Raw genomic sequence first — 24,211 nt, 5'->3', positions numbered from 1 at the left:
GGAGTAGATTAGAATAGTCAGACGAGGGAGAGGAGGGGGCGGGGACTCTGGGGAGGGGTCTTGACCACCGACAGGGTAGTGACAGACAGGGTAGAGGATAGGAGGGTGCTGAAACTCAGGGTCTCAGTCAGGGAGAGGAGGGATCAATTGGCAACTGCAGCGCAGGTTCAGAGAACTTCATAGTCATACTTAAGAAGGAACCAGTGAATTCTGCTTCTGATTGGCCCCCCTCTCTAATGTTGAGTCTTTAAAGAGAAAAGTGCTATATAAATAACATTATTATTATTATTATTATTATTATTAAACCCCCCATTCTGGCGCCTATGCAGTGAATCCTAAACTAAAGAATACAGACACTTGACAAATAATTGGTGCTCCTTATGCCCATGGTGGTGAGAAGCATTGGGGTGCAAGCTATGATTCAAAATACAATCTCCCTCCAATTTTAACATCATTTCTATAGTCAATACACAGGACTAGGGTTTTCTCTATGTCTGCATAGATGTTCAGTAGGATTTATCTTGGCAGCATCTACTGTACATGTAATTGATTTTTAGCACAGCCTTGAACCCTTTGCTTTTTTTACAATAATGAATGGCAATTCAAAGCACCATGGTACACATTATTAGGATTAGGAAGGTTGTATGTTTTTGTCTTCTAAGGGAATACTAACTTTTAATTTATGACGTACATTTCATCTCTTGTTATCCCAACAATCACCCTATTTAAAAAGAAAAAAAAAAAATAGTACAACTTCTCTATTGTGTATTTTAAAGTACATGTTGTTGTTACTTGTGTATTATTTGTAGATGATGATTATTGGGGTACTGGGGGTAAATGCCACATATGCTTTTTCTACCTGGTCTGCAATCATTTGCATGTATAACAAAGTATTCCTGGAATTGATTTTTGAATGTCGATGCATACATATGTGTCCACATACATGTTTCCTCAAATCACCCCAATATGCATCTTATTTATAACACTATTGCTTCAAAAGTACAATACAAGTGTACACTGGCATTTCATGTACTTCCATACAGGCCCGGCGACAGGGGGTGACTACGGGTACACCCATACTGGGCCCCAATGTCCAGAGGGGCCTTGATGTTCAGACGGGCACAAAGCGGGCCGCGGATGGCAGATAGCTCCAGCCGGAGCGAAGCGGCCGCTAGTACCCATACCCACCACCCAGCATCCTTGTAGTCTGGTCTGGGCAGTGCTGGGCTCTTCCATGTGGCTCAGACATGGCCCGGGCCAGACATGTCCTTCAGCAATGTGGTGGCGTGACATCATAGGTCATGCCACCACACATTGTCCCCACCTGTCAGGTAGGCTGCGGTGGAGAGGGGAAGGGGGCAGGGGTTTAGGGTTGAAGAAAGTGAAGGAGTTGGGGGCTGAAGAAGGTAACAGTGGCTGGGGAAGGTGATGGGAGTCATGGGACTAAGGGCTGGGGATGGTGAAGGGTGTTGAGGGTTAAGGAAGGTGATGAGGCTGAGGAAGGTGATGGTGGTCTGATGAAGGTGCTGAGGTCTGAGGATGGTGATGAGGGTCTTAGAAAGGTTATGGTTAGCTTTAAGGCTTAGAATGATGGTGAGGTCTGAGGCTGAGGAAGGTGATGAGGGTCTGAGGCTGAGGAAGTTGATGAGCTTTTGGGCTGAGGATAGTGATGAGAGGCTGAGGACTGTGGTTGGCTGGCTGCAGACACCATCCCTCCTACCCCTGTGGCATCCACAACACTGTCATCGAGAAGACCATGGAAGAGCCGGCAGACAAGAACTACAGCCTGCATCATCAGTGAAAGTGTGGTAAGTCATATTTTATTTTTACTTTATTTAAAGGCTGGCATATCTTTCAGTTAACATTATCATGCGTCACATATAACACATGCGGGGAGGTATGTACGGGATCGGGGGTGGTGGTGAGAAGGTGGGGCCCCCAGAGACATCAGTGTACCAGGCCTGGATATTTCTGTTGCCATCCCTGCTTCCATGTGCAGCTCTGTTGACAATCTGTGCAAAAAGGCAAAAGACAGAGTTCCAATCCGGGCGAGCGTGCCAAACCTCGCGCCACATATCGTTAATCTGTTACTTTATACCTACTCCTTTGCAGCAAAAGTACAAATCTAGTGGTCCTGGTACACTGAAAGTGACCATGTATGTGGCTACAATGCGAATAAGATGCAAAATTCAGAAACAAGTATGAATCATTGCCTGTGGTGGAGCATCCAAGATGAGCAAAGTGTCTCGTGCCATATGGCACAAAATTAATGACACATCTGCACATGCCTTCTCTACTGAAAGGAGACTTACAAATTTGGGGATTCTCTTAGGGCATGGATGGGGAACCATAGGCCCGGGGGCCGTATAAGGCCCGCAGAATCAGTTGGTCTGGCCATCTGAGCTTTTTTCTGCTAGCCCCACTACTAAATCTCGACACCCAGCTTACCGAACAAATGTAAGCTGGGTGTCTTAATGCGTAGCTGCGTGGGGGGGGAGGGTTAGTGTCAGGCACCCCCCTGGGAGGGTTAGGGCAGGGAAAGGGGGGTCAGGGTGAGGCACCACTAGGGGGTTAGGGTCAGGCAACCCCTCCCATGGGAGGGTTAGGTTTAGGGTGCGGGGAGGAGGAGTTAGGTTTAGGCACTAACAGGGGGAGGTTAGGGTTAGGCACTAAGGGGAGAGGTTAGGGTAGGGCACCCCTAAGGGAGGGTTAGGGGGGAGAGGGGAGGGTTAGACTACTTACCTCATGCAGTTGGGATTCCAACCTGTCGGGGTGTCATTATTACATACCGATTCCACCTAGAATGGCATCCTGCAGCCAGAATCTATGCAGCAGTGATGCCTGGAACATCCTTAGGAGGCTTCAGATGGTCACACCGCTACCCTTACAGCTCCCTGGAGCATCCTTACGATGCTCCTGGCATTGCTGTAATCAACAGCGATCGGGCCATGCCCCGTGTGATATCATGTGGAGGGGGCGTGGCCTGCACCTGGCCCACAAATAATGTTATATATCAAAATGGCCCTCGGCAGAAAAAAGGTTCCCGACCCCTGTCTTAAGGATATAAACAAGCCTAATGAGGACGTAATTTGTTGTGAATCGTGGCATCATGACCCTATATTCCTGTGACTCTGTGCATCATGTAGCTACCTTATCCACCTGGACCTCCCTATCCTTGTATATCCTCCTTCCACATTAGGTAAGTATGTGTTGGTGTCTACAGTCAGGTCCATAAATATTGGGACATTGACAGAAATTTCAGATTTTGATCTCTATTCACCACCACAATGACTGTGAAATGAAACAAACAAGATGTGATTTAACTGCAGACTTTCAGATTTAATTTGAGGGTAATTACATCCAAATCAGGTGAACGGTGTAGAAATTACAACGGTTTCTATATGTGCCTCCCACTTTTTAAGGGGTCAAAAGTAATGGGACAAACTAAACAATCCTAAATCTAACTTTCACTTTTTAATACTTTGTTGCAAATCCTTTGCAGGCAATTACAGGCTGAAGTCTGGAATGCATAGACATCACCAGACGCTGGGTTTCATCCCTGGTGATGCTCTGCCAGGCCTCTACTGTAAATGTCTTCAGTTCCTGCTTGTTCTTGGGGCATTTTCCCTTCAGTTTTGTCTTCATCAAGTGAAATGCATGCTCAATCGGATTCAGGTCAGAGGATTGACTTGGCCATTGCATAACATTCCACTTTTTAGGCTTAAAAAACTCCTTGGTTGCTTATGCAGTATGCTTCGGGTCATTGTCCATCTGCACTGTGAAGCGCCGTCCAATGAGTTCTGAAGTATTTGACTGAATATGAGCATATAATATTGCCCGAAACACTTCTGAATTCATTCTGCTGCTTTTGTCAGCAGTCACATCATCAATAAATACAAGGGAACCAGTTCCATTGGCAGTCATACATGCCCACGCCATGACACTACCTCCACCATGCTTCACTGATGAGGTGGTATGTTTTGGATTATGAGCAGTTCCTTTCCTTCTCTTCCCATCACTCTGGTACAAGTTGATCTTTGTCTCATCTGTCAATAGTATGTTGTTCCAGAACTGTAATGGCTTTTTTAGATGTTGTTTGGCAAACTCTAATCTGGCCTTCCTGTTTTTGTGGCTCACCAATGGTTTGCATCTTGTGGTGAACCCTCTATATTCACTCTTGTGAAGTCTTCTCTTGATTGTTGACTTTTACACATATACATCTACCTCCTGGAGAGTGTTCTTGATTTGGCCAACTGTTGTGAAGGGGTTTTTCTTCACCAGGGAAATAATTCTTCTGTCATCCACCACAGTTGTTTTCCGTGGTCTTCCGGGTCTTTTGGTGTTGCTGAGCTCTCCGGTGCATTCTTTCTTTTTAAGAATGTTCCAAACAGTTGATTTGGCCACACCTAATGTTTTTGCTATCTCTCTGATTGGTTTGTTTTGATTTCTCAGCCTAATGATGGCTTGCTTCACTGATAGTGACAGCTCTTTGGATCTCATATTGAGAGTTGATAGCAACTGATTCCAAATGCAAATGTCACACCTAGAATCAACTCCAGACCTTTTATCTGCTTAATTGATAATGAAATAACGAGGGAATAGCTCACACCTGTCCATGAAATAGCTTTTGAGTTGATAGTCCCATTACTTTTGGTCCCTTAAAAAGTGGGAGGCACATATTGAAACTGTTGTAATTCCTACACAGTTCACCCAATTTGGATGTAATTACCCTCAAATTAAATCTGAACGTCTGCAGTTAAAGCCCATCTTGTTTGTTTCATTTCAAAGCCATTGTGGTGGTGAATAGAGGCCAAAATCTGAAAATTCTGTCAGTCCCAATATTTATGGACCTGACTGTACAGAAGAGCAGCAAGAGACCACTATTCACTACAGTGCTCTTCTTTTGCCTACTTGCCATAATCTATCCCTTCCAAAAGTCTATTAGTTTCCCACATGTGTAAATTCTCTCACAATAGTGATATAGTAGTAGGGACAGAGAGTGGAATTAGAACTTTGGGTATTATTAAAGGCATAACTACTGCCATTGCAGCCAATACCACCACAATGTAATCCAGCAGTGAAGAAGGAGCCTTCTGTGTGTATCCATTCACTCCGGAGGCACCCTGACAATTTTTCCATACCAGTGGTGCATGTATCACTGGCATAAGTCCATACAATCACCATTGGTTATACCAAACTTGCTATAAAATACACATGATTTTTTTTGGGCTTCCCAAAGGTGCAACAGATGTGAACTGATCAGTCTAGGGGTGGTGATCACCATGGCAAGGGGACAACACTCATGGTCTTCCTGTTATAGTGGAAACCAAAGCTGTCTAGTGCTGGTTGAGGATTTGGGGAGGATTGCACGCTTCTCTTTATGAAATTAGTTTTTGATTTACTTACTTTAAACAGAAGCCAGAACTGACATTGTGGTCTATGAGTTAAACTGCTGGTTTTCTTTTGGCTACTGGACTATCTTGAATAGGAAATAATAGTACTGTAGTAGAATCCCAGGTATAGATTACCCACTAAACACTAAGTAAGATCTGTGCTGAGTCTCTGTGGAGATGACAAAAAACTATACTACAATGTGTTAAAATGCCATAAATGGACGGTCACATAAAATTTAATAAACAATATATATCATATATAATTAATTGCACAGTTTAACCAATGATAAAATACATTGCCTGCTGTAAGGATATGGAGAGGAGAAATGAATGAGTGGAAAGAACAGACAATAGTAATATAAAACCAGAAACGTAAAATAGCTATGAAATTCCTAGGTGTGAAGGTCTGTGAAACAGTTAACACGTTCCATAAACAGTGCTACAATGTAAGCTATGTAAAGCAAAATTGTTGCAATAAGTAGCAACTGATAACAAATAGAAGGCCTATTGTAAAAAGCAAAATATTCACTGTAAAAATAAATCAAAGATGTTGCAATGAATAACAGTCAAATCCAGGAGAGAATGCTTATTAATGTAAACGGTATGATCCCATATAGGTGGGGATTCGCTGTTAAATCTCGCAATCAACACAATGTGGCATAAATTGTGGCCAAGTAAATCCTGAAAGTATGGAATACATTCACATAAAAAAGGCTGTATATGAGGAACTTGCTGATCTTAGGTTAAAGAATGATATTCCAACTAGTCATTGGTGGAGAATTCATATATCGAAAGCGAATATGTCAGCAAGGTTATGTATAGTCCCATCCACAAGAATACTCCTTAGTTCAATTGCTCACTTCCAATGAGAAATCACAGTAGAAATAACAAGTGTACATGACTTAGTATAAGCCGTGTACTGGCTCCTGTAGCCTTATAGTATTAAGGACCCTTCATCCGAACGTCCTCCGAATTTGCGGAGAGCGGTCCTTCTATTGGCGGCTGTTAGAGTCCTGGCCGGGTTGAGAAATGATAGAACCGTTGTTGCTGCTTGGCTCTTGCCGTGTGACGGTGAATTAGTGTGGTATCCTTAACACGATTCGTCACTACTCATGTGACTTTTTCAAAAGGTGTGACCCCCACAGTGTTCAAGGAGCCTATTTAAGCTCAGGCTAAATTTCATTACAGGTGGAATTGGTGAGTTGATCATAATTAAGGATAAACTGGGCCAGCCACGTTCTCTCTATAGGCCACTGACAATACATTGCAAAGAGCATATATTTCTGAGAAAACAATGTATTGTCAGTGGCCTATAGAGAGAATGTAGCTGGCCCAGTTTATCCTTAATTACTATCTATATACATTAACAAGGATAAACACTTGAGGTCATATCCAATGAAATCTCAGGGCTAATTGTAGGCACTGAGCAGTTCAATTAGCGGCCGACACCCTGCGCAATAATTACCAGAGAGCGCACTTTTCCTTACAGCCTCAGGAGCTTTAAGGAAAAGTCAGCTCAAAAATGCATCTTTGGTAATTAACTAGTGGGGAAACCCATCAGATTACGCATTTTACGAGGTATCAGTGGGTTACCGCACTGAGGGGCCTATTCATCAACACTAAAATAACGTTTTTAAGGACATTTTCCTTAAATAACGTTATTTTTTTATTCATGAACAGACTTAGCAAGGAGATATCTGTGATATCTCCTGTGTTAAGTTCCCCTGCGTTAATTTCCACACTCCCCATACATTAGTATGGGGATGTGGAAATTGTGGTATTCATCAAATTCCGAAAATTATCAATTTTCAGAATTTGATGCAGTTACTATTCGCCACTGTGAGGTGGCGAATAGCAGAATCCACTTACCTGTATCCGCGTGTGCAGGTCCACCGACGGGTACCTCCGGCGCTCTGCTCCGTCCTCAGGCTCCAGAGGCTGGTCGGACATGTGTGCTCCCCAGCAGAGCACAAGAAAGTCCCAGCAGGACGGAGCCTGAAGGCTGCTGCGCGGACAGGTAAGTCGGGGGGGGGGGGGAAGGTGAGCGGAGGGGGGAGGGGGGGGTACAGAAACTTAACACATCTGTAGGCAGTGCTGCACGTGCGCTGGTTTTACAGATGTAACAGCGCATGCGCAGCACTGTTTCCAGATGCGATAAGGTAGTGTAGGCAGGGAAAAGTATCTATTTCCCGAAAAGCTGTCATCGCAAAAATGACAGCTTTTCGGAATAGATACTTATGGAGAGGTGGAATGATGAATTCCACCTATAATTAGCTAGAACTCCATGAGAGTTCTAAAGCTAATTATCTCCAGAGTATTTTAATGTTTAATGAATAGGCCCCTGATACAGTATTTTACGGTGTGGGAAAAAGGCTAAATAATTGAATAGCTCTGCCGTGAAACCTGGATATTTTCCCAACGTGGTAAACAGCGTGCCTAGTTGAATATGCTTCTTATAATATCACCAGGTGAAAATACATGGTAGCACACATTCCAAACTCAGGTCTGTAGTTCTACAAATGTTATAGAATTATTTAAATTAAGGACAAATGAGAGAACACTAGTGATTCAGAGTATCTACATAGATGTCGCTATTGTACAAAGGAGAACATTGGAGGGTGATTTGGTAACTTATTGAAAAACACCATTAGATGAGCAATGGATGTAAGGAATGTATCTGCCTGCATTCTTTAAATATAGGTTGGAATGATTGGTAAATATCACTGCAAACTATTGATATAAAAAATTGGTTTGCTTTCACAAAACGTTCTAAAAAAAAAATCTTTAAACCATAAATTACAATATATGCTGCAATAGCTTTTTTCAGTGTAAATTAGCTATAGTGTTCTAAGCCAGTTCTCATAAAATATAATGTGTGATGTTTCTCTTGTGTAGTTGCATGAATTCTTAGGTTCTTATCAAGGTAAATAAACTAATCAAGGTGAACTTACAGGTTGTTGAACAAGTGCAGAACATGCGTAATGCTAGTTAATGGAGCATGCAGGGAAATTAAAGGGCATGCGATATACAGTATATCCACAAATTCTTTTCTACATGATATCAGCAGAAATAAGATAACAATGCTAATGCAGGAAGACTAGCAGATCTGATGGTAGACCTTACTGACATCTAAACACCCTTCAAAGTTTTCTATATAAGAGCATGAGAGTTTAGTGAGGGGCCGCTTTTGTGGTGGATTTGTGTGCTGTAAGCAGTGGTTCAAGCGTGATCATCAAAAATGGCAACGTTTAATGAGAAGAGAACATGCAGCGAGCGGATGCAAAATTTTGGCCGTTTTGTATGGAATCCTGACACAGGAGAGTTGATGGGAAGGACTTTAGGAAAATGGGGTATACGTTTGATTATGTTATGTTTATTATTTTCTATAACTCATATTACATTATTAAATCTTTGTCTGTTTGTTAATAACTTGTCTTGTTTAATTTCCATATTTGTTCCCAATTGTAAAGCAAAGTGTGCAGGTGCTATATAGATATACAGTCTGCTAATAATATTAAACAGCATTGTACTAAGTTACATAAATATTTATATTATATTAATACAAATGTAAAATTATGTAAATAATAATTGTACAGTGATTTAATTATGTTGTCACAAAATAATGTCTGTTATAGGCAACATTTTTTTTATGGGGCACTTTTTTCCAGGCTTATCAAGGTTTATAACATGGAGTGTACTGTAATCACCACCAAACCTGTTCATACTATAATTATTTGAAATGTTCATATTCAGTAGATCCTAATTTATAGATTATATACAGTTACAAATATTAGTGAATTTGATCAAATGGTTACTGCATAAATTTTTAATAGTTCTAAAATACGTGGACATATAGGGCCAAATGTAATAGGGTGAGAGTTTAGAAAATGTGAGAGTTTAGCAGTAATCTCTCACATTGGTTGAGTTTTATCTTCAAAATGGGAAAACATCTGAATGAGATTTTAAATCGTGAGTTTTTTAAGTCTAAAAAAACATGCAACTTTGTTCTGTTACTGTGTTTTTGGAATCTATTACATTGGCAAAGTTTAAAAAGTGTCAGAAACTCTCACTTTCTAAACTCTCACCCTATTACATTTGGCCCATAGTCTTCAAAGTGGCAATAATGCCCGGACACACTGGTGCGACCGGCAATCATGACGATGTCCAGGGACTCCCTGGACATTGCATGATTGCCAGTACACACTGCAGCGACTAATGAAGAATGGAACGATCACTAAACATTAATGGGGCCACATGCGATATCGTCAGGTTTGATGTGCAGCACGTCGAATGCGACCGCTGGAGAAAGCATATCGTCCATACACACTGCACGATATGTCGTTATGATTTGGCCATATCGGCTAAATCGTAACATCGCTCAAGTGCCCACTTTGAGTTTTATCACAGTAAAAACTTAGTAATAAATAATTATAAAATAAATTACCTTTTATTAACAATCATCTTTTTTAACTGATTAAATATTCTTGCAATTTGTGACATGCACTAAGCCTTGAAGAGTAATAAAGTGGAGAGTGATAAAGTACTAACCAATCAGCTCCTATTCCTTCTCCATTTTTCAAACACAGCCTGTAATAAACTGACAGTTAGGAGCTGATTGGTTGGGACTTTATCACTCTCCAAGGCTTAGTGCATCCATAGACTTTCCTAACAAAAAGTTTAAACAAAATATATTTTTCTTTTAATAGCACAGTACTGTAAAGTTACACCACTTTTAAGAAAGTTAGCAACAGTATTTATCTTGAATCGCAGGAATGCATATTTAAAGTCTTCAGATAAACGGTTATGGAAAATAGTGAAAGAAATGCTACAGTATATATACCAGTCATGTAGATGAAGCTACACAAGCTTCATCATCTTCATCCTAAATAACAGTATATTTGTCCCCTTTTTCAGTGTACATTAGTCTTTACTATGTGGCGTTTTACATTATAATGATTGGGCTCTTTGCACTTTCCATCTACTCTCTGATGCAAACGATGAGTCCTTACGTACCGGATTATCAAGATCTACTGCAGTCGCCGGGTAAGTGAAAAACTTTAATCATGTATTCTGCAAGAACAGCGCCATGCAAATTCTGAGATTGAGCTTTTCAAACAGTATTGTGACTTCATTTCTGCCGAAGATGGCTTTTATGGAATGGCGTATTGGCAGATGAATAGAGAAATCAGCTATACATTGGCAATACCACAGAGCTCGTCACTAGACTAATGAGTGCAGTGGTCTCTGCTCAACATAAAACCGATATCTGTATAATAAGTAAGAAATTGTGTCTGTCTGATTGTACTTTATGCACGGCCAGAGTTTTGAACCTACTGTAGCTCCACTAAATTTGGCATGGTGGTGTAGTTTAACCAGGATTAGGTTTTTGCCTAGGTTTGGACTTCGCCAGGGCCACACACTGTCACTAAAAATGGGGACACTTACATTACACTGGTTCTGTCACAAGTGGATATTGGCAGTCTGCCAAAAAACCTATGTGAAAGCTACAAAAGTATTATTTTAACCTCACAGTCTGAGTAAGTGTCAAACTTTATGATTCATGCAAGGTCATATTAAATCCAGAGTTAAGCTGGCCATACGCCAGACCAACTTTCCTCCAACCATTCAACTAGTTGGTTGGTTGGAAAGAAATTTGGTAATACATGGGAGCAAATGACAATCAGCAATTTGCTACCAAAAATCAGAACAAAACATTTATACTGTTCAATATTGACCAACTGAGTGATACAATTCCTCTAATTCTGTATGTCAAATGCAGGTCTTACCATTTATTCCTCTTATCTGTGTGGTGTGCAATACTTTTTATTGAACTGCAACATTTCAATTAATAAACTCCCACAACACCATACCTAGAAAGCATCATAGATAATAGTATACTGGCTCTTCACAGTACCTAATCCATCTGTTTTATCTGACTTATACCTCCACTTGCATCTCCTGCTTCACTGTAAGAGATAATATATATATATATATATATATATAATATATAGTACATATATATATATATATATATATATAATCTCAATATATATATATATATATATATATAATCTCAATATATATATATATATATATATATAATCTCAATATATATATATATATATATATATATATATATATATCTATCTATCTCAATATATATATATATATATATATATATATATATATATATATATACATACACATACCCACACACACACACATTGTACAAACATTTATTTGTATTTTACAGGTGTTACAATCAGACCAGATGTTTATGGTGAAGAGGGAATTGAGATATTTTATAACGTGTCTGCTGAATCTTCATACATGGGCACTGTGAAAAGTCTGTGTAAATACCTGTCAGGTATGTCAATTGTATTATTCTTTACATGTTCTACTACTCTGTACCGTAGAGAAGTATTTAAAGCAATTGAGCTGCAAAAAAATCTTGAATTCCAGAAAAAATGTGTCAAATCCAAGGCAGATGGGAGGGCTCATAAGGGAGTTTTGGAACATGCAGACATGCACCATAGATTATCAATAAACTTGGAATGTGATTCAATCAACTTTCACCTTGCTCTCTATTTTGGATTACTCTTGAACACAATCCCCCATCTGCTCATCTCCCACCTATGCTTGGGTTCTCACTTACGATGTTGGACTATTGTTCCAGAATGCTTGGTCTGCTTCAGAATCTACCTCTCATTAAATAACAAGGTCTTTCCTCCAGGTATTGATCCCACACCCTTCAAACCCCAGACTAGGAACAGTACTACACGATCTCAACCCTCTCCAAACATTTCCTGAGTACTCTGACCTTCATGATGGACTTGGAACTCCCCCTCCCACTCCAAGTGTTTCTACCAATACCTACAGCTAGGACAATTGCACTCTTACATCTCAGGCACTCAACATAGGCCAGAGTGCTCCCAATTAGAAACTTTTTTATTGCTTTGATTGACTCTCTCGATATTCCAAGGGCACCCAGGAAAGAGCCTCATAAGCTGATCTAGGAGTAGGACCCAGGCAGACAGAGGAGTGGGCAGAGATTAGGAAAAATTTTACTAAAGCTTCCATTTGTATGAAAATCAAGGAAAAGACCTACAAATGCATGTATAGATGGTTCCTGTCTACAAGCTATAGTCCCTCAGGCCTCTGGTAGATGCTGGAGGGATTGCAGGGAGTAGGGCACCATAATCTACAGTTGGTGCCATTGCCCCAAAATTTAGTTGTCCTACCTATTACTGGCATCACTCTGCCACGATGCCTCTCACTGCCCCTCTTACCAAGATACATTCCTTATATAGAAAGACATATGCAGCTGGCGATTAAGCACATTCTACATGCAGCTAACTGTGCTATAACTGGGAAAACACAGAGCCTCTGTTGTCTACCAGCCTGTGCAATTTTATTTGGAACACATACCAACTGGAATACATCACCAGTATTTATGGCTGCCCCAACAAGTTTTGGTCACACCCAGTCTCCCACTACAAGGCTATCCGATAGCATTGACTCTTTTTGTCATCCTGGACATCAAGGAGTTACTTTTACGACACTCTCCCCCATACTAACATTCCCTTCCCTCTATGTCTTCCTCCTTCACCCAGGTACAGCAATTATCATAATTTTAACACTAAAATAAATCTTTTGATCACATTCTTGCTGCTAGATAGCTCACTGGAATATTTTGTTATGTATGCTTATTCAGGCTTGTGGGATTGACTGTTTTTGTGAAAACTTTAATAAAAAATTTTTTTCCACAAATCTGAATAAAATTAAGCAGGCCACAATGTGCCCTTGTTCAACATAATTGGCCAGATATTGAATAAACCCCATAAGATCAAGAATTAACATACAAATTCTAGTGGATATACTGGATTTGTTCATCTATACAGGATAATCAGTCTATTTTTTTATCATTTGCTCTGATCAGCTTTTATACTTTTATACTTTATTAGCCTGCTAAAATAAAGCAAGTTCAGTTCAAACAATGGTCCTGATTCAGAGCTGTACGCTATGCCGATATTTCTGCAAATGAGCGACTATCTGTAAACTAAGCATGTGTATGCATCGCACTGCGCGTGCGCCAAAACACATCTGCAACCTCACACACAGCACTTACCTCCACGTAGGATGATTGACAGACAGGCACCATTTAAGGGTAATAATTGGGGGGGGGGGGCGCAGGCGTGTAGTGACTAAGTCTGTTAACCTGCACACATACGTGGCTCCGGCGTCTCAGTTCAGGTAGACATGTTGCGTGGTCATAGACTCAGAGCGGCTGATTATCAAAGGATCTGCAAATGCACTGCGATTGTGTGCGCAGCTGCTATGCTTTTGCGATGGCTCTGGTGGGTGTCTCTATGCTGTTGGGGCCGGCTGTGACTCTTGCACACTTTCTCATATACGCAGCTTGCAAAATTGCAGCTGTGATTGCAATAGCGTACAACTACTGTATGAATCAGGCCCAATATTTACAGCCATTTATCTTACATGTTAATCCGTACACCACCTAAATATATTTAGCTGCATAATTTAAACACAAATTTAATACATGTCATCACTGCGTTTGAGTCCATAGTTTACAGACCTGCCATTTATCATATTATCAACAATGTGATTCATCCGAAAAAGCATTAGCAAAAAATAGTAAACCCCATAGCCGAATTTCTTGTAATGCCAGCCTTCATTTGTAAAACAAGAAGTACCCTATACCACCACCACCAAAACCATTACTAAGGGAGACAGTGCCACTAACCACTGGGGCTAGTGGGGCATACACCATCCTGCTGCTCGGCGCAGTTCAATGCCCAGCAATAAGTTATGCTCCAGACTGCTACTGCTCACTCTCCCCTATTTTAATGCTTTAGAAATATCTGCTATATTACTGTATCAATATTGGTGAACCAAGTTTCTAAACACTTTTCTCTCTAATTAAATTACAGTATACAACAAAACAAAGCAGAATGAAATGATGAACAAAAACTGTATCAACGGCACTAATGTAGAAACTCTATTGAGAGGTCCTGGACGCACAAAGTATGCCTGTCAATTCTATACCGACATGCTCGGAGATTGTGCCCATGATAAGGATCCTACATTTGGATTTGCATCAGGACAACCCTGTGTTTTCATAAAAATCAACAGGGTAAGATTTTCAGGACAAAAATGTATCATTGTATTATGTAAAGACTAAATATTATAGGTTTAAATCTTAAAGTTATTAAGTTTTATGATGTGATATTGTCCAAATCCATCCAGTGGAAAGCCCAGAATAGGCTCCCTGGGTCAAAGCTCTTCCCAATGTACACCAACAGTAGGGAAAAACGGGACCTCAAACCCGTAGTATGTCTTCTGGGATCCAATGTTACCACTCTGTGAAGTTTTCATCCAAATTATGTGATATTGTCTAAATCCATCCAGTGGAAGATCCAGAACAGGCTTCCTTGGTCAAAATTCTTGCTGGCGCAGTCCACTGTAAAGTCCGACCGGGACCCAAACCACTTCATTAGGCATCCCAGACTAATAGCCACTCCTCTGAAGTTTCATCCAAATCCATCCATTTGAAGGCCCAGAACAAGCTCCCCAGGGTAAAGTTCTGCCCAGTATCCTCAGGTCAAAGTACTGCCCAGTGTACACCAATGGAAGGTCTGACCGGGACCTCAACCCCATAGTATGTCTTCTGGGATCCAATGTTACCGCTCTGTGAAGTTTTCATCTAAATCCATCCAGTGGAAGGCTCAGAACAGGCTCCATGGGTCAACATTCTGCCCAGCGTACACCAACGGGAGATCCAACCAGGACCCTAACTCCCCCCCCCAAAACCTGGCCAGGATCCAACTGGACCATCTCGCATTAGATTCATCCCAATCGGTGCAGGGGTGTTCCGCATGCATAATTGGACGGACAAACAAACCGACCAAATAATTTTATATATAAGATATATATAAATAATAGATTTACATTATCATTGTGTATTTGCTTCTGATAACAATGACAGCCACCATATTGTTTTCTGTACATATTTGGAAGAGGTCATTTATGAACTGATGGCACAGCGCAAGAGGCCCAGAAGTACATTTTAAATACCATTACATTGTATTTGCAGTATTTGTAAACATCTTATTTAATAGTACAGAGCAAGTTTTTTGCAGGAGTGCTAAGAAGGCAGGCACTAAGTACCAAGTCCTCGCTTTGGACCTGAACTTGTCCCCAAGAATTAGCCCCCCTTATTGCTTATCTTTTACAAACTATATCCAATGGGAAGTGGTCCTACCCTCGTTGCTATTGCTCTCCTCCCCAGAATTGGTGCTTCCCCAAGCTCACAGCCCTGTGGTTTTATGTTACAATGGCTACCATAACAGGGAAAATGTTCTACACAATTATATGCAGATCATGGTGAATCCGCAAAGCTACAGCAGGATTAACTGCTTTGTAATGATGCTACTCCTTCCAAGGAGCGATAAACAGTTGTATTAGTGACAGAAACGTGGCAGCATAATGGGACTCAGTAGCAAGTTGAAGATATCATACTCAGTGAATAAAGTTAATGTATGCAAGTACCATGTTCTGTTGGTATGCGCCCCAGGATGCCAAGGTAACGGGGTTGGGGGGGATGATTAGGGTTAGGCACTAGGGGGAGGGTTAGGGTTTGGCACTAAGTGGGGAGGGTTAGGTTTAGGGTGCGGGGAGGGGGAGGTTTGGGTTAAGGACCTGGAAAAGGAGGGTTTGGGTAGGGGGAGGGTTAGCATACCGACCAACAAGTGTCGGTATGTTAACAGTCGGGATCCCGGCGTCAGAATTCTAACCGCCAGGATCCCGACTGTCTATTTTATACCGATTCCGTTCTGTTGCCTGACAGGAAAGAGACAGTCTCCCAGGACTGAGCACTCTACACAGGAGATGAAATAAATGGCAGATTCAGACTGACTGCACAAGAGAAGAACAAGATAGTATATTATAATATTCCAATTATTATTTAATTTTTTTTTTTTTTTTAATGGTATTAATTGTAAGAATTTTGTGTGACTAGCATCATATTTTGTTTGGACACAATTGGATTAGATTAAAGAAGACGAGAGTGCTTTCTTGTATAATTCATATGTACCAAGATCAACAAATCCACCTGCCCTGCCTAACAACTTTTTCCATACTTTTGGGACATGATCAGTAGGCTACATAAACAGAGTGATAACGTTAAATTGTTAAGCAAAGCCCATTGTTCCTTATCCTTGTGAACAGGGGCTGGCTGGCAACTTTCAGCCTGGGGGGCAAACAATGGCAAGTGGCCCAGCTTTTCTACCAGCTAATGCAATTTTAAAATGGGCGTGACAATAATGTTGGGGGTGTGGTTTGCGTAATGTGGCGGCGCTGCAGAACAGAAAATATTGTTGTTTTTTTTTAGCAGGGGTCCTATCCTATATGTGATAGCTATTTATGGGATGGGATGAAATATATTGCAGCTGTCCCGTGTGTTTGTTACTTATGTATCATGCACATTGACATTTATGTAGGGGAAAATGTAGTAATTATTTAGGTGACATGCACATATGCAAGTACAACCTACATAAATATCAATGTGCATGATAGATAAGTAACAAAAACATAAGACACCTACACTATATATCATTCCATTGCCTAAATAATTACATATAGTATAGGAGGACCCCTGCAATATATAATATAGTGAAGTGTCCTATGTGTTTGTTACTAATATAAAATATGCTGGCAGTGGCACTTACGTTGCACTTGCGTGTGTAGTAATTGTTTAGGTGACATTCACATGTACATGTCACCTAAATAAATACATGTGCAAGTGTAACATAAATGCATGACATTTTATATAATTAGTAAACACATAGGACCCCAGCAGTATTTATAATACATACAGTATGCACAGGGCTGGCAACAGAAACCATGGGGCCTGGTACACTGATATCTCTGGGGCCCCCAACCCCCCCCTTCCTCGGGATCCCGGCGGTCAGAATCCAGACGCCGGAATCCTGACAGGGTTAGTATATCGTCACCTGTCGGTCGGTATCCTAACCCTCCCCCTTCTCCTCCCTCCCTGATGCCTAAACCTTACTGTCCCCCCTAATGCCTAACCCTAACCCCCCAAGTGGTGCTTATCCCCCCCACCGTGGTTTCTAAACCTAACCCTCCCTGCCCGCGACTTACAGCTAAGGCGCCCTGCTATACCTACAGGATTCCAGCGTCGGTATCTAAACTGGCGTTGGAATTTCGATGCCTATGTTTAGTTCCAGGTCGGGATTTCGACACTGGGATTTATCAGTTGGCATCCCGTCTGCTGGCAAACTGACTGTATCCTCTATCTAGCTCATGTATGAGTTAGTGTAAAAAAATAAAAAAATACAGTGTACATAGATATATATCTATCTATACATACATACATACATACATGCGCGCACACACACACAGCAGGAAAGAATGGCGGCGTCAGAAAAAATTTGAGTATTTCTGAGGATGCTGAGTGCCGCCATTCCTTCTTGCTGTGTGTGTGTATGTATGTGTATATATATATATATTCATATATAGAAATCCAAAAGAAATTGGCACTCAGAGTAATTGAAAATACAAATATAGAAATGTATTAAATTCGGTCTACAGCCGTTTCTGGGCCGAAGCCTCGTCTTCAGGACCACAATACAAACAACACACATAAAATAACCACATAACCCCCCATATGTACCTTACCATCAACCGGCGCGCGCCTCCAGCCGTCCGTCAGGAACCATCCGCCGGAAGCACGTGACCGTCACACTTCCGGAAACTACAGCCGACAGCGTCATGGGGACCGCAGAGTGCGTTCCACAGACCAGAGAGCCTGCGTTCCACAGTCGTGAACCGGCCCCGCCCCCCAGCACCTAAAGACACAGCAAGACACCCACCGATTGGTGTATGTACATCACAAGCCCAACAACATTACATAAACATTAACAAAAAATGACAAACATCATAAAAACCGAGCAAATAAGCACGTACCCCGTTAGGACCCCCACAATCCATAATCCCACACTCCAGAATCCCAATCGCAAACATAGCAATACAAAGTGAAAATAAAAGATCACCATCACAATACCAAATCAGTCATATGAGGCTTTTCCAATTAATTTTTTCATTTAAGCCATGTGGGGCAATGGTATTAAGTCTTAAAATCCACTTGGATTCCTTGATAAGTAACTGCTTAGCCCTATCACCCCGTCTCAGAGTGACGGGCACATGGTCAATCATAAAGTATCTAAGTGATGCCAGCGTGTGCCCGACCTCTTTGAAGTGTCGAGCAACTGGCTGATCAATAAGCCTCCCTTGTAATGACAGCCTGATGGCGGACCTATGCGCTGCCATACGCTCTGAGAATTTACGTGTAGTCTGCCCCACGTAATATAGCTTGCATGGACAGATAACAATGTATACAAGATGACCAGTAGAACAAGTCAACACATATCTTATGTCAAAAATTTTGTTCATATGTGGGTGTTTGAAAGATTGACATGTATGCAAAAAAGAACATGTTGTGCAATTACTGCACCTGTAACATCCTGGCTGTTTTCTCTGTGTATTCACTGTCACAGGGACAGCTTTACCCGTGATGTCTGTTTTAACAAGTCTATCTCTCAAATTTCTACCTCGTCGCAATGCAGCTATGGGTCTACTATTTCTGAAGATAGGAAGATCCCTATCCGATGGGACCACTGGCCATAACGCCTGCGTGGCTCTCCTAATGATAGGACTGGCAGTAGAAAACTCTCTAGTCCAAGGTATTATTTTAGATGAGTCCCTAGCCTTGGGACACAATAGATCATTGCGTGACATAGCCATTACTTTGATTTTTTGTTCTCTTAAAGTTTGGGGATTATAACCTCTATTAATGAACTTGTCAATAAGTACATCCAACTCCCCAGCAACCTTACTCGAATCACTCGTGATGCGAGCTATCCTCATCATCTGGGACAAAGGTAGACCCTGTTTCAGGGGTTCTGGGTGATGGCTAGAGGCTAATAGAAAAGTGTTTCTATCTGTTGGTTTATGAAAGACATCTGTTTGAAAACCCCCATTAATGAACTTAACCGTAACATCTAAAAAATGCACCTCACTTTCGTGATACAGAAACGTGAACTTAATAGGAGAATCAGACCTATCGATAGTCTCCATAAGATGAATAAATCTGTCGGTACCCCCAGTCCACAGAAGAAAAATTTCATCAATGTACCGGGTGTACCACAGAATATCATTCGACACCTCCTCATCCTGGAAAAACAACTGCTGTTCAAGGTCAAACATAAAAACATTAGCATATGAGGGTGCCACAGATGACCCCATGGCACACCCTCGTAGCTGTAGATAGAACCCGCCATCATGGAGGAAATAATTACGACATAAGGTGAGCTCCAAGAGCTTCAAAAATAAACCATGGTCAAACAACGATTCATGCAGATTAATACCCAAAAGCTTTTTCATGGCCAGCATGCCACCAACATGTGGAATGGAGGTATATAGACTGCATATGTCCAAACAACATAATAGGGTGTGTGATGGAATATTCTTCAAGTCCGCGAGTTTTTGTAAAAACAGAGGTATCCTTGAGGAATGTAGATTGTCTGCCCACCAGTGGTTGCAGAATAGAATCCAGCAACTGAGACACTGCTGGGGGGCGGGGCCGGTTCACGACTGTGGAACGCACTCTGCGGTCCCCATGACGATGTCGGCTGTAGTTTCCGGAAGTGTGACGGTCACGTGCTTCCGGCGGATGGTTCCTGACGGACAGCTGGAGGCGCGCGCCGGTTGATGGTAAGGTACATATGGGGGGTTATGTGGTTATTTTATGTGTTTTGTTTGTATTGTGGTCCTGAAGACGGGGCTTCGGCCCAGAAACGGCTGTAGACCGAATTTAATACATTTCTATATTTGCATTTTCAATTACTCTGAGTGCCAATTTCTTTTGGATTTCTGTGGATTGATTCAATTGCGCACCGGAGGCAGCTGTGTTGGTGTTGTGAGTGCCGGCAGACTTTGGATTGTTATATTCATATATACATGCACACACGCAGCAAGAATGGTGGCACTCAGTGTCTTCAGAAATACTTATATATATATATATACACACACACACACATATATATACATAATAGAAAAAAAAAATATATATATATATATATATATATACACACATACACACACACACACACACACACACATATACATATGTATACACTTAATAGATATTGGGGTAGATGTATTATAGCCGCACTTACCGTGCCGCTATAACGCTTCCCGCTTCGTCTCTTTACCAAGGTGAAGCAGGAAGCACTACCGATGAGATGTATAAACATCTCATCGGCCGGAGAGGGGGAGCATTAACTCCCCCCTCCGGCGCTACCCGCTAGAGACAGCAGCGCATCAGCCTAGTGCTGATGCACTGTGTCTCTTCCCGGCCGGCTCCACTGAGCATGCGCGGGATCTCGCAAGTATTGCGAGATCCCCGCGTGCAGCCTGGAGCAGACAGCAGGGACAGCGCTGTCCCTGCTGTGGAGATAGGGCAGCACCAGGTTGTAGCTGTCGATAACGACAGCTACAGCCGGCCGAACGGTCGTACGTTATGACCGTCATACATAGCCCTGCCGTCGGCGCTGCTATCTTGTAGATAGCAGCGCCGATAATGACAGGGGCGCATAGCGCCCCTGTCATTTACTGCCCAGACCCCCGATCATACGTCGGGGAGAAGCGGCATCAGCACACATAACGTGCGCTGATACCGCTTCTGGGCTTCGTACATCTCCCCCAATATATATACACACACACACACATATATATATATATATATATATATATATTTCTATGCATACATATATACACACACACACACACACACACATATATATATATATGATAAAAAAAAATTACAATGACAGTTACTTACCTGGCCTGAGAGACTGTACCACTTAAAAGGACTTGGAGTGGGTGGGTGTGGGAAATCGGGGGAGGGGGGTATGCAGCCCATTGCCATTATATAAAATAAATGTGTGACAGTGACACACTCAAGTGCCACTGCCCTTACCTGTTTGCTGCACATGGACGCCCTGGTGTTGCTGCTGGAGTCCACCGGACATGGATGGGGGCGGAGCCGTGATTTGTGGCTCACGAGCTCCGCAAAGGCCCATGGGAGGAGCTGCTGTGGCTGAGCATGCGCGGCAGCCCTCCCACGGCCATTTTAGTATAGGGAAGCCTGGAGCCAGGACTCTGATACCCGATCGGAGCTCCGCTCAGGGTAGCTGCGGCGACATACGGCCGGGTAGGTAGTGTGGGCCGGTCCGGCATAGGGGGACATGGGACCGGCCCAGCGCTGGTGAACCCAATCTTCTCTCTAGCTAGGCAGGGGGAGCATGAGCATCCACTGCCTGCTGGAGCCTGGCGGCTCGGGAATACTAAAATTGTGCCGGCCTGGGGGGCAGATGGCACCCTGACCCCCGGCGGCCCAGCCCGCCACTGCTTGTGACTATATGCTTTTTATTTTAATTAAAATATTGCTATACACGTTTAAATTAAAGTACGTTTATTAACAGAATCTGCAATATAAATCATTTTGCTTTGTTGTATGACTAATACCACTTTCAGACAGGAAATGCCGAAATCCCGGCTTTTGCATGCCGGGTTGTTTTGTCAGTCCCTGCCTGTACTCCCCTTCAGACAGAAGAGCAAATTACCAGGTCAAACATTTCAACCAGGTAATTTGCTGATTAACACGGTATTTCTTCTGTCTGAAAGGGTCAACCTGGGTCGAAATTCCAGTGTCTCCGACCCTGGTAAATTCCTGGTCAAAGACCCGCGATTTTCGACCCGGGTTGACCCTTTCAGACAGAAAAATGAGCTGTGTCGATCAGCAAATTACTGGGTTGAAATGTTTGACCTGGTAATTTGTTTTTCTGTCTGAAAGGGGTAGAATTAGTCAATAATGCCTCTTTAAACTTATCCAGAATTGGATGTGACTCAGTTGTGATATAAAGTGCACATCTCTAAATATGGAAATTCAACTGTATCACAATCTTCTACTAGTTTCCCACTTATGTCTAAATTGCATGTCAGTAATATTTAATACTAAATGTATTTTTTTCATTACATTTTGAAAAAATAAAAGCAGAACATTGTGTCCCAGGTATAAGTTTGAAAAGTAAAACAATTAAATATATTAAACTATCATTAATCTGTATAACCTGTTCTCTTTAATTTCAGATAATACATTTTGTGCCTGGCAACAAGACAGCTCCATATTTACAGTGCACCTCAAAGGTTTGCTTGTACTTTATCCTTAAATAAATAGAAACTCCCATTTTGTCTCATGTACTGAAAGTTATGTATAAGTCTGTGGGGTTCTGCATTTTATTTTCCTAACAGTATAAGAATATATGAGTTTAAACTGGAAATCTCCATCTGGACACCACATAGAAGTTAGATAACCATTGTATAAGAACTTACTATAGAGGAGTATTGCATCATTTTGAAGTAAAACAAGCCGCATGTGCGCTTGCTGTACTTTCCAGCCATAAGGTCCTGGAGAGAGTGGACAAGCTGTATCAGACATACAATGGGTACCTTGACTGCACTTGACTCTGATCTGCAAGTTTCAAAAACCAGCAGAGCCGAGTCTTTGGGAATTGCAGAGCAAGAACCAATGCTGTTCTTTCTGCTGGAACTAGGGAGATGTAGCTTATAGGGAAAAAATCTAACAAAAAGTAGATTGTTTTTCTCATTTAAATAAATGTGACTTTGTAGAGCACTTATTCAGCATGGGATAGAATTTAGCTGTTTTGGACAACATACACGTTTTTGGTCACTTAACTATATGTTAGCCGTAATAGCCTGTCCCAAGTATACTATAATTCTTATTTCCTATTCCTGAGATGAAGACTGTTGTCTACAAGCCTATTTTAAATTTCAAGCCTAATTTCTGTATATCAAACAGAAGGAAAAAAACAGAATATTACAATGCAAAAAAAAGTATATTCATAAAGATTATTAATCATCACTTTTCTGATACAACACAGAATGATGATGATCTTGGAAATGTTGAATATTTTCCATCTGACGGGACCTTTGGCTTACAGTACTTCCCGTACTATGGAAGAAAAGCACAGGTATCACACTTTACAGTCACATCCAGTTAAACAGTTGTATTAATATATTTATCAAATTAATTAAATACACTTGTTTTACCTTTCCAGCCAAACTACACCAATCCTCTAGTGGCAGTGAAATTTCATGGCGTTAAACATAACAAGGAAATTGAAATAGTGTGTAAAGTTATTGGACAAAAAATCATCAATGACAACCCTCACGATCCCTATGAAGGAAAAGTGACATTCAGGCTTAAAATAGAAAGTTAAATGAGACTGTGGCAGAAATGGAAGGTATGAATACATATTTCATATGAAAGGTACACCAACATTAAAGTGGGCTGAAAATCAAATACCAGTGTTTGCAAATTGTGACTTTGAAAGATAATGAGACTTACTCCAAGGTGACAAGTTAATCATCGGTATATTCACGGTGAATTCCAGTCTGCATACACTGATAAGAATAACGTACTCTACAGCAAAGTTAATGTGTTAATTGTCTGTTTATGTATGCATGAAATCAGTTGGTTTTGATCAAGACACGGTACGTTAGTTGCACTTATCAAGCTGTGGGTAAGAAGCTAACTTCATGCCAGGAATATGGTAGGAGTTTTTGTGTTGGTTAAAAATAGGACAATGAGAAAAGACCTTGCCGCATAGGTGAATATGAGGGATTAAGAGGTA

At 41.4% G+C, this 24,211-nt stretch overlaps 1 protein-coding gene across 1 annotated transcript; it reads left to right on the top strand.

Annotated features, from left to right (window-relative positions):
- The first annotated feature begins 8,631 nt into the window (after positions 1–8,631).
- ATP4B (ATPase H+/K+ transporting subunit beta) lies at positions 8,632–23,797 on the top strand. Its single transcript, XM_088456839.1, has 7 exons — positions 8,632–8,743; positions 10,308–10,436; positions 11,647–11,760; positions 14,345–14,547; positions 22,647–22,703; positions 23,459–23,548; positions 23,636–23,797. Exons 1-7 carry the CDS (start codon positions 8,632–8,634, stop codon positions 23,795–23,797), a joined length of 867 nt encoding a protein of 288 aa, XP_088312965.1.
- Positions 23,798–24,211: the final 414 nt, after the last annotated feature.

Source organism: Taudactylus pleione, unplaced genomic scaffold (genome assembly GCF_031769625.1).
Source record: "Taudactylus pleione unplaced genomic scaffold, aTauple2 ptg000041l, whole genome shotgun sequence".
In the NCBI taxonomy this organism is placed as follows: Eukaryota; Metazoa; Chordata; class Amphibia; order Anura; family Myobatrachidae; genus Taudactylus; species Taudactylus pleione.
This window is presented reverse-complemented; position numbering and strand designations above follow the sequence as displayed.

Excerpts from the sequence above, each read along its gene's own strand:
- ATP4B (XM_088456839.1), top strand. The coding sequence starts at position 8,632 with ATGGCAACGTTTAATGAGAAGAGAACATGCAGCGAGCGGATGCAAAAT. Across the intron at positions 8,744-10,307 it reads AAGGACTTTAGGAAAATGGG|TGTACATTAGTCTTTACTAT; the intron begins GTATACGTTTGA and ends CCCCTTTTTCAG. Across the intron at positions 23,549-23,635 it reads ACTATGGAAGAAAAGCACAG|CCAAACTACACCAATCCTCT; the intron begins GTATCACACTTT and ends TTACCTTTCCAG.